At 41.2% G+C, this 9,411-nt stretch overlaps 1 protein-coding gene across 1 annotated transcript; it reads left to right on the plus strand.

Annotated features, from left to right (window-relative positions):
• The first annotated feature begins 1,700 nt into the window (after positions 1-1,700).
• SRP19 (signal recognition particle 19) lies at positions 1,701-7,702 on the plus strand. Its single transcript, XM_054987245.1, has 5 exons — positions 1,701-1,921; positions 2,842-2,917; positions 3,729-3,800; positions 4,224-4,335; positions 5,844-7,702. The coding sequence occupies exons 1-5, from the start codon at positions 1,881-1,883 to the stop codon at positions 5,975-5,977; spliced, it is 435 nt and encodes a 144-aa protein (XP_054843220.1). The 5' UTR covers positions 1,701-1,880; the 3' UTR covers positions 5,978-7,702.
• Positions 7,703-9,411: the final 1,709 nt, after the last annotated feature.

Here is a 9,411-nt window from a genome sequence, read left to right on the forward strand (position 1 = left end):
CCGTCTGTATCAACTGACTGAGTCATGAGCGAAAGATTTTGGTGACCAGTGAGTATTGTAAACGTAACACTTTCAATATTTGTATAATTTATAAATTTTAGGAAACATTTGTATAAATCTTTTTACAGTCCAATAGATATTATTGCCTGAGGAAGTTGGAATTACGAAACGGGTATTGGAAACTTGCTGGCTAAAACCCGTAGCTGAAGAAACGCTCAGCTACAGCACCTACGCTGATCTTTGGATTTGGAGGCCACCGCTTTGGCAATCGTGCAATATACTGGAAAATTTTCTTCCTATATGCTCATGGACCTTTGAACTTTACCAGTTGGACCTAATTGTATGTGTCTGTACTTTACTAGTTGAATTGGTTTGCATGTTAATTGTTCTTCATGGGTTTATTTATTTTGTGTATGCACAATATGAGCACCTTGCACTTTAAAGGATTATAAATAGAAAAATTTCCCTAAGAAGACTGTGGAACCTTGTAGTTCGTATACACCGGTATCATTTCTGTTTGTGGTTTCTTAACTTGTTTTTCTAGCAAAAGTGCTGGATCCAGTATAACCCCTAGGCTCTTAATCGAGTCTGCAAGGGTCAGACGAACTGCATCAAAAGTGGGGAGTACAATGTTCTCCAAGATCTCTGCTTTCCCAACAAGCATCACTTCAGTCTTGTTTGGGTTCAATTTCAACTGGTTGTTTTTCAACTATTTCACCACGGCTGTCAGGCAGTGATCTAAGATTTCCACTGCATCCTGCGGAGACCTGGATAGTGAGATGTAGAGTTGGGTGTCATCTGCATGTTGATGACATCCAACTCCATAGCTGCAAATGAGTTCTTCTAAAGGTTTTATGCAGAGGTTTAATAACATGGGAGATAAGATTGCACCCTGTGGAACCCCACAAGATAGTTCCCATTCTGGAGATAGTTGATCTCCGATGGCCATCCTTTGAGTCCATTCCAAGAGAAATTATTTAAATGAGTTCCTGGAGATTTTGGGGGTGGAGCCTGGAGAGGGCAGGGTTTGGGGAGGGGAGAGGCCTCAGAATGGTGTAATACCATAGAGTCCACCCTCCAAAGCAGCCAGGGAAACGGATATCTGTCACCTGGAGATCAGTTGTAATTCTGGGAGATCTCCAGCCACCACCTGGGCTGGCAGCACCAGATCAAGGGCTGCTGCTCATCTACACTGGCTACACTGGGCCTGGTCCAGCTAAAGGCAATGCCGTCCCTGTGCTTATTAGCCACATTGCCCTGTGCACAGCCACTTCCTTGCCAGCAATCTCGGGCCTAGGCCAACACAGGGTGAAGCCAGGCACCATGATGCTTTCTCCCAGGAGTCCTACCGCAGCAGTTAGGGGGTTCGAGGCAACAGCCCACCAGAACTTTTCCAGGTAAAGTAAACGACCAATCTTCCTCTGCTTGAAAACGGAAAAACGGAATATGATTGTGTGACTTTAACGCGCCTTACCACGGAAACTTTTAAATTCCGAATTTCTGTCTTACCACACAACAGCCCCGCCCTCTCTCGTACAGCTGTTTCCGCCTAGACTCACCTATCCCAGCACACATGCGCACACGGAAATAAAAGCCCCCGCTCTTCTCATCCAACAGAAACCACTTCCTTAGCCTCTCTTAGCGAAGATTTCACTTCTCGCGATAGCTGACCCGCTTTTTCAACTCAGCCCTTCCGGTAATGGGAAAGAACCACTTTCGTGCTGTACGCGCTGTCCTTTTGAGTGACAGTTAAGGGACCCAATGGCATAAGGCAACATCGTCGATGAGGAGCGGGATCTCCGGTTGCGTTTCTCCTGCCCCGAGCCCGCCTGCTCCGTGGCGCTCCAGATACAGGGAGGGGGCTGTGGTGTGCCGAGGCCATGGCTTGGCCTGCGACCTCGCTGCCCACCGACAAGTCTCGGTAACCGGGGGAGGGTAGTGACGCTCTGAGGGCTTCGGTTCTGGCGCTTTCCTTTCTGCCTGGAGGCTGCAGCCTGCATGCCTGTTACTGGGGAGCGAGTGATCCAGGGGAGGGTAATTAAGAGCATTGGTTTGTCTCGCCTGTGCGCTAACATGAGTTCTGCTGGTAGTTTCTTCTCTCGCTGCATTGCAGGGGTCCCGTGCTGGGGAGGTATGGGGTAGTGACATTTACTGTCTGGAGGAAGAACCGCTGGAATTAAATTTACTTCTTCCTTTTGTTTCAGCGGTCTGTGGTACACCTTGAAAACTGTTTTGTACCCAGCACCGCCTGGCACAATTAACTCTGCCACGTTTCCAGTCTGCAGATCAAGGGCCTCTCCGTCATGCCCCGAAGCATCTTTTTTTCTGCTTCTTTTCTCTCTCTCCCTTCTGCTGCACTGGACATCCAGCCTGAAGAAGAATCGTCTCAAAAGCTTGCTCAGTGCTTTTGTGATGCTTTGTTTGCCCCCTAGTTCTGTTATGCGTGGGATTACAGAATAGGCGGGTCCTAGAAAGGAGTGGGCAGACTTGGTGTTTTCCCCGCTGAGTCCAGGACCGGTGGTCGCTTTGGAGTTTTCTCAGCAGCGCTTTCAGTTTTTAGAGCTTTGATGTGGTTAAGTGATCCAGTCTTGTGCATATTTATTTAGAAGTAAGTCTCACTTTGTTTAATAGCACTTACTTCAAAGTAAATGCTCATAGGATTGTAACTTGAGCTATTAGTCGGAAAGTCTCTGGGTCAGAACTTTTTTGGGGGTACTTGTAGCTGTCTATTTCAGCCAGCTTAATTTGTTGAGTCTCAGCTCTGGCCCTGTGGTTGGGAATAATGAATATTTTTCTATTTATGTTGTGTAACAACTTGAAAACTTTCTTTGCTTTGTTTAGGTTCATTTGTATATATCCAGCCTACATAAATAACAAGAAGACAATAGCAGAAGGAAGAAGAATTTCTCTTGATAAAGTAATTGTGGGATTTGAGGGAACCTTATTGAAAAATAAAAATAACTTGAAAAGAGATGCAGAAGTAGCCAAATGACTGTAAATATTCATTTATTTCCAAAAGCCTTGGTAACATATCTGTGTCACTGGTTGTGAAAACACATCTCAGTGCAGAACACGGATTCCTGCCACTATATGAAATCTATTAAAAATATTTTTATGCCACTTAAATAGTATTTACTAAGTTGTTCAGTATGCATATTTTTATACAGTCACATTTATGAATAAAAACATCTAGTGCATAAGAGCATCTCTGCTGAATTGGATGAAGGATCCAGCATCTTATTTGGCATAAATGCCAAGGCCAGCACTCTTATTCAGAAATTTACGGCCTCTGAACATGAAGGATCTATTTAATCATTATGGCTAATAGCTAGTGATGGTCCTAATCCTTATGAATGCATCTAGTCCTTTTTAAAGCCATCTAAGTTAGTGGAAATCACTACAGCAGTGATTTCTAGAAAGTCACTCGTTGAGGTTATAAGTAAGGAAAAGTGTGAGCATGGCAGTGCCTGGCTTCACCTATGCTAGCCGGAAGGGATGCCTGATCTCCCTGTGCCTGCCCAGGTCCAGTGCAGTTGGCAGCGAGGAGCAAGGTGGCTCCTCCTTTCTCTGCAGCTGGCTCTTTGGTTCTCCTGTGGTGATAGGAGTGTGCATGGCCCTTTTCCGGGGCTGGTTTGGCCTTTCAGTCTGCCCCAATATCTGAAACCGAAAATTCAGGTGATGCAACAGGTCCTTTCTGAAATAAAAAAGTTACTCAAAATATCTTTTAGGCTGTTGAAAATCCTACATCTACAGAAATCCAAGATGTATGTGCAGCAGCTGGACTTAATGTTCTTTTGGAGGTAATAAGGATTCCTGTATTTCCTATGCAATTTAACAATTTTTGGAACTAAAAAGGTAGACAGTTGTAGTAAGAACGTACATACTGAAGTCCAAAGCATATCATCATAGCTATAAAACCAAAAGAGCCATAGATCTTTTGGGGAGGGAGGGTGCTGTACTGTAGCATAATTATTAAGAGAGGGAGCTTTAAGGTGAAAATTCCTTCTTCAGTCTTACTTCGGCTATGATTGGTAGGTACCCATAGGCAAACTACTTTTTAACCTACTGTCTGTAATATAGGAATATTACATAGGGCTTTTGAAAGGGTTACTAAAATAATTGGTGAAACTCTTTAGATGTTTATGTTAGAAATTTTGGGTCTGTTTGTATTTTTGAACTTACAGTTTGCTTTTAAAATCCTAATTTCCCCCCGCATATGCTAGAAAAACAAAATGTATCCCAGAGAGTGGAACCGTGATGCTCAGTATAGGGGCAGAGTGCGGATTCAGCTGAAGCAGGAAGATGGCAATCTGTGTTTTCCTCAGTTTCCAACACGTGAGTGCTGGGAGAGAGTCTTTATTTTTTTCAGTAGGTGTACTTCAATTTAAATTACTAGAAAAAAACCACACTCTGTATACCACAGTAGCTAAGAAATTTTGGAAGCCAGTTTGTTCCTGTGTGAAAAGCCCCTGCCCATGTTTCAGTAACTATTTGGTTGGTGTGTGTGTGTGTGTGTGTGTGTGTGTATTAATTGGGTGAAAATATTCACAACTGTATTAGTGAAGCTTAGTGGTTAGAGTGCTGACCAGCAACTCCAAAGTTCAAATCACTGTACGTGGCCATGTAGCTCACTGGTGGCCTTAAGTCTGTCATTCTCTCTCTGCCTAAACTATTTCAGATGGTTGTTGTGAGGATTAAAATAGAGGAGGAAAAATCTACGTATGTTTTCCTGAGCTTTTGAGAGAATTTGCAGAACAGAAATGTAAGGTTAGATAAGGCTGCCACTTTAAAGAATGTGCATTACTTCACAAGACTTTCCCCCTCTTGCAAGCAGGGGGCTATGTTGTGATTTCAGAACAAAAGGTGTTCTGGTTTGTGCCCCTCCCCCACATTTAGTATTGTGAAAGGTAAGCACCATGAAAATTTAGAACACCTATGCACACATGTGGAAACATTTATTAAAAAATAGCACGAGAAATGCTTTCACTACAAATCTTACGAAGCCTGGGAGATGCATAAATATTTTTGCAAGTATATGTTACGTTTCAGATCGAGTATTAGTAAATAGAATCAATGTACTGGAGAGCAGGAAGTTGAAATGATAGAGAGGTGTTAATAATTCTTCTCACAACTAATCTGTTTAAAGAAAGAAGTACACAATATGTAGGGTTATGTAGGGGGGGGAACTACCATTCTATGGAATATTGCATAGTACATTTCTTTATTGATGGTGTATATTTGATGTGTATGTCCATCTGTTTACCTAAGCGAGCTAACAGTGAAAATATGCAGATAATTTACAACAAACCCCTACTTTTCTCATGTAGTTAATAGACATAATGCCCTGACTTAATGCTATAAGTCAGCTGTGACTTGATGGCACTTTCCACCACCACCAGTCATAATAATCAAAAAGAGTCCAGTAGCACCTTTAAGACTAACCAATTTTATTTTATTGTAGCATAAGCTTTCGAGAATCAAGTTCTCTTCATCAGATGCCTGATCCGAACTAATTGGTTAGTCTTAAAGGTGCTACTGGACTCTTTTTGATTTTGCTACTACAGACTAACACGGCTAACTCCTCTGAGTCATAATAATGTAACATAAAAACTGAGGATGCATTTTTGGCCCTTATAAGGGCAGCAATAGGAATGACAAAAAGAGTTTTATCTTTTCCCTGACAGCAAATTTCCTAGATTTAAACAGATCTGGTCTGAAAGGTGTGTGGGTGAGACTTCCTAGGAATGGTGTGTACCCTGGCTTGAGTTGTGTGATAGAATGGTGGGACATAAATGCAATGTTTTATGTTGGAAGTGTTCAAAACGCTCTATTTTTCTCCTTAGGTAAGGCAGTGATGCTTTATGCAGCAGAAACAATCCCCAAACTGAAAACAAGGACACAAAAAATGGGTGGTAGTGACCAAAGTCTACAGCAAGGAGAAGGGGGCAAAAAAGGCAAAGGGAAAAAGAAGAAATGAGTGGCTGGCACTAGAAGAACATGAATGGATTGGGGCAAAATAACCAGGGAGGCTTCTGACCTGAAGATGGAAAAAAACAAGCAAGAACTGCTGAAGCTTCTTTGTAGACAATGACCAAACTGGAACAATAATTTACATATTTTGTGTTACAGATGATCTGAAAGCCAGAACATCAGCTTTTTCAATCCAGAGTATGAAAAATGAGCATCTTGTCTATTTTTAGTGTAAAAAAAAAATCAAAATTTAAAACTGGATGCTGCTAATGCTCAAAGCTAGTGGAACAGTCCAATCTATATTGGTAACAGTGATGCTGGGCAAGTGTTATGTTGCACTTCTAAACTGAGTTTCATTTATTGTTTAAAAATAAAGGAAATGCCTGCCATTTGGAACCTAATAAAACCATCATTTTAATAAACTCCAGACAGTTAGCAAAATCAGGGTCCTGTGTCACCTTAAAAGTCTAGCTCCTTTTTATGCTAGCAAATGCTTTGGACTAGAACTCACTGCGTTGGATGAAGTGGGCTCAAATCCATGAAATCTTCTGCTAGCATAACAATGAGTTAAGTCTTTGAAGTGCTGGAAGACTAGTTTGTTTTCAGTCAGTAAGTTAAGCTGATGCGTAACATTTGATTTATGTACTGCTCTTCAGGACAACTAAATTCCCACTCAGAGCGGTTTACAAAGAATATTATTAACCCCACAACAAAACACCCTGTGAGGTGGGTGGGGCTGAGAGAGCTCCAGAGAGCCGTGACTAGCCCAAGGTCACCCAGCTGACTTCAAGTGGAGGAGTGGGGAACCAAACCGGGTTCTCCAGATTAGAGTCCCACACTCTTAACCACTACACCAAGCTGGCTCTCCAATGTACATTACAGTAGATCAATTTCTGGCTACATCTAGATGGGTCTGAATAACAAGATTTAAATCCTGTGTTCATCTGTCTCTGTTCTAGTTGTATATAACTTGCATGTTCAGTGTGAGCTGTAATGCTGCAGTTAGTGAAATACCAGCATTCTGTGGTACTCAGAAATTTATCCCACGTGTGAAAATGTTGATAGTAACCCTAAAACAATTGCTGGGAACTTATGTTGATGTTTCCATCATCATATTCCTAATGGTTTAGCATATTTGCCTTCTTATTTTTTTAAGACTATGGTTACTACTGTTTCTTTTTTTAATTTTTTTTTGAAGTTTTCAATTTTAACACCCAAAGAAGAAGGAAAACACAGCAACATACTACTGTTTCTTAACATAGATTACAAGTGGTCTACATGCTCATGCATGTAGCTTAAAAGTGGTCTGCATGCTCCTCTGCTACCTAATTTGCCCAAATATTTATTGGTCAAGGATACTATGCAAGTGAACACCAGGATGGAAAGCAGCTGCAGCTCTTGCGCGTTCTGAGAATAGGCTAGATAGACAGATTTACTGTCTGAGCCCACATGGAAGCTAACAGAAAGCTTGTCTTAATGTGAAGCCAAGTGTTATAAGTGACTGAAGCTTCTACTTCATGCACATCTCCACTGACTGGTATTTCTGATTTTAATAAATGCTGTCAAAGTTTGAGCTGTAAGTCAAGTAAAGGCTACACAAAGAAAGCCAAAGACCACCTAAATGCTACATTGCTATAAATGTATATAGCATGATACAGGATAAAATGCTCTCTTAAAAGAAGATGGTTGATATTGAAGTCTACTGGATTAAAGGGCTGCCTTGCAAAATATAGTATGTCTCTGTGCCTTAATATTTATCAAAGGGCAGCCTAAAGCATCTGAAGTTACTGGAAATAAAGTTACAACTTTAATATGTGATATGGTGGTAAATTATGCTTAAAAGTAGCACTTGCAAAATGTTATTTAAATATTAACAAACTCCACATCTAGCTAGCCTGCATATGTATTATGAGCTTTGTCACTGATTTTTGTTAAAGAAAATGAGTATGTTTATCTGCTCCTGTTCTCGTCTTGTGCACGATTAACAGCCTCTTTCCCTCAAAGCAGCATGTTTCAGCTGTGAATGGATGATCCAGTGCTATTGCAGATCATATTTAATGGTGTAACGTCATCAGATGTTTTTCAAGTAATTCAAGCCATTGCTCCAATTTACATATGCCATTCCCCCCCCCCCCCCAACTCTGGAAAGACGAGCATCACCATTAGCTGCATTACCGTCTTTATTATCTTTAAGGATATCCAACGTACAGCGATTGCAGCTAGATTTATAGTTACAACTTTCAGAGTTGAATCTGCTGAATTTTTAGCACACTGACTAGATTAAGGAGCTATTTTAATGTATTGTACTAATTAGGCAATTGACAAACCAGGCGGCTACCCAAATTGTAATGGATAGAAGGGAAGGCTATACTACTCTTGCTAAGATTTTAAGATGAATATGTCTTTAAAATATGTGGTCATTCTAATTTTTTCCCCTGTACGATTTGACTAAGGATCAAAATAGAATTTTTTAACCTTATGTACAAACTAGTTTAGTAAAATTCCTCTAGGGGGCAGCATTGCCATTTTAAGTCTCCTTACGGGTCTTCCATGAACTAGAATGCCCTTAATGTGTAAATTAGCAGGCACATGGGACTAATATACTGTATTTGCAAGCAAGTCATGATTGTTGCACTGGTATGTTCTACCTGCTTTGTGTAAACCAGACCCAATATGAGAAAGGCTGGGATAGAACCTACTTGTCAGAGAGGCTTCAGTACTACCCTCTTACCTTGCCGTTCCGATTTAAACAGAAGCATAGAACAGGAAGGGTCATCTAGTCCAGCCCCTGCACAATGTAGGAATTTTTACAGCTATCTCACCTCTCCCAGAGACCCCTGCTCTAGGCCTAGAGGAAGGCAAAAAACCTCCAGGATCTCTAGCCAGTCTGGCCTGAAGGAAGATTCCTTCCTGACCCCAAAGTGGCAATAGGTATTGCCCTGGGCGTATACGTATGAGCCACAAGAACCTAGCAATGGCTCCTTTGCTTTGTGCCTCTGAGCTGGTTTTGGGGAAAACCTCTCAGAAGGGGCAGGGGTGTGTATTAGGACAGCAGTCCAGTGGCATTAGATTGGAGAAAGTGAGTGTTGACTCATGAAAGTTTATGCTGGAATAAATTGTTAGTCTTTAAAGTGCCAGTGGACTCCATTTTCTTCTGCTGCTACAGACTGATACAGATATTCATCTAGAATGTCCTTAAAATGCAGGCCCAATCAGGTTTCAGGAGGATTGGGCAATATGTGCTATGTACATATGGGAGCAACTAGCATTAATAGTAACAGCACCGACTAAAGGATAGTAAAAGTGATTTGCTTTAAGCTAAAATTCATTTAGTATGCTGAAGCAAAAAGACAACCCTCTTTTTTTTCTAGAAAATATTAAAAATCTAGCCAGTAAACACTTCAGAGAAACATTAAATAGAAAGTGACCATTTCAATAGAT

Source organism: Eublepharis macularius, chromosome 8 (genome assembly GCF_028583425.1).
Source record: "Eublepharis macularius isolate TG4126 chromosome 8, MPM_Emac_v1.0, whole genome shotgun sequence".
In the NCBI taxonomy this organism is placed as follows: Eukaryota; Metazoa; Chordata; class Lepidosauria; order Squamata; family Eublepharidae; genus Eublepharis; species Eublepharis macularius.

Excerpts from the sequence above, each read along its gene's own strand:
- SRP19 (XM_054987245.1), top strand. The coding sequence starts at position 1,881 with ATGGCTTGGCCTGCGACCTCGCTGCCCACCGACAAGTCTCG. Across the intron at positions 2,918-3,728 it reads GAAGAATTTCTCTTGATAAA|GCTGTTGAAAATCCTACATC; the intron begins GTAATTGTGGGA and ends AATATCTTTTAG. Across the intron at positions 4,336-5,843 it reads TTTTCCTCAGTTTCCAACAC|GTAAGGCAGTGATGCTTTAT; the intron begins GTGAGTGCTGGG and ends TTTTCTCCTTAG.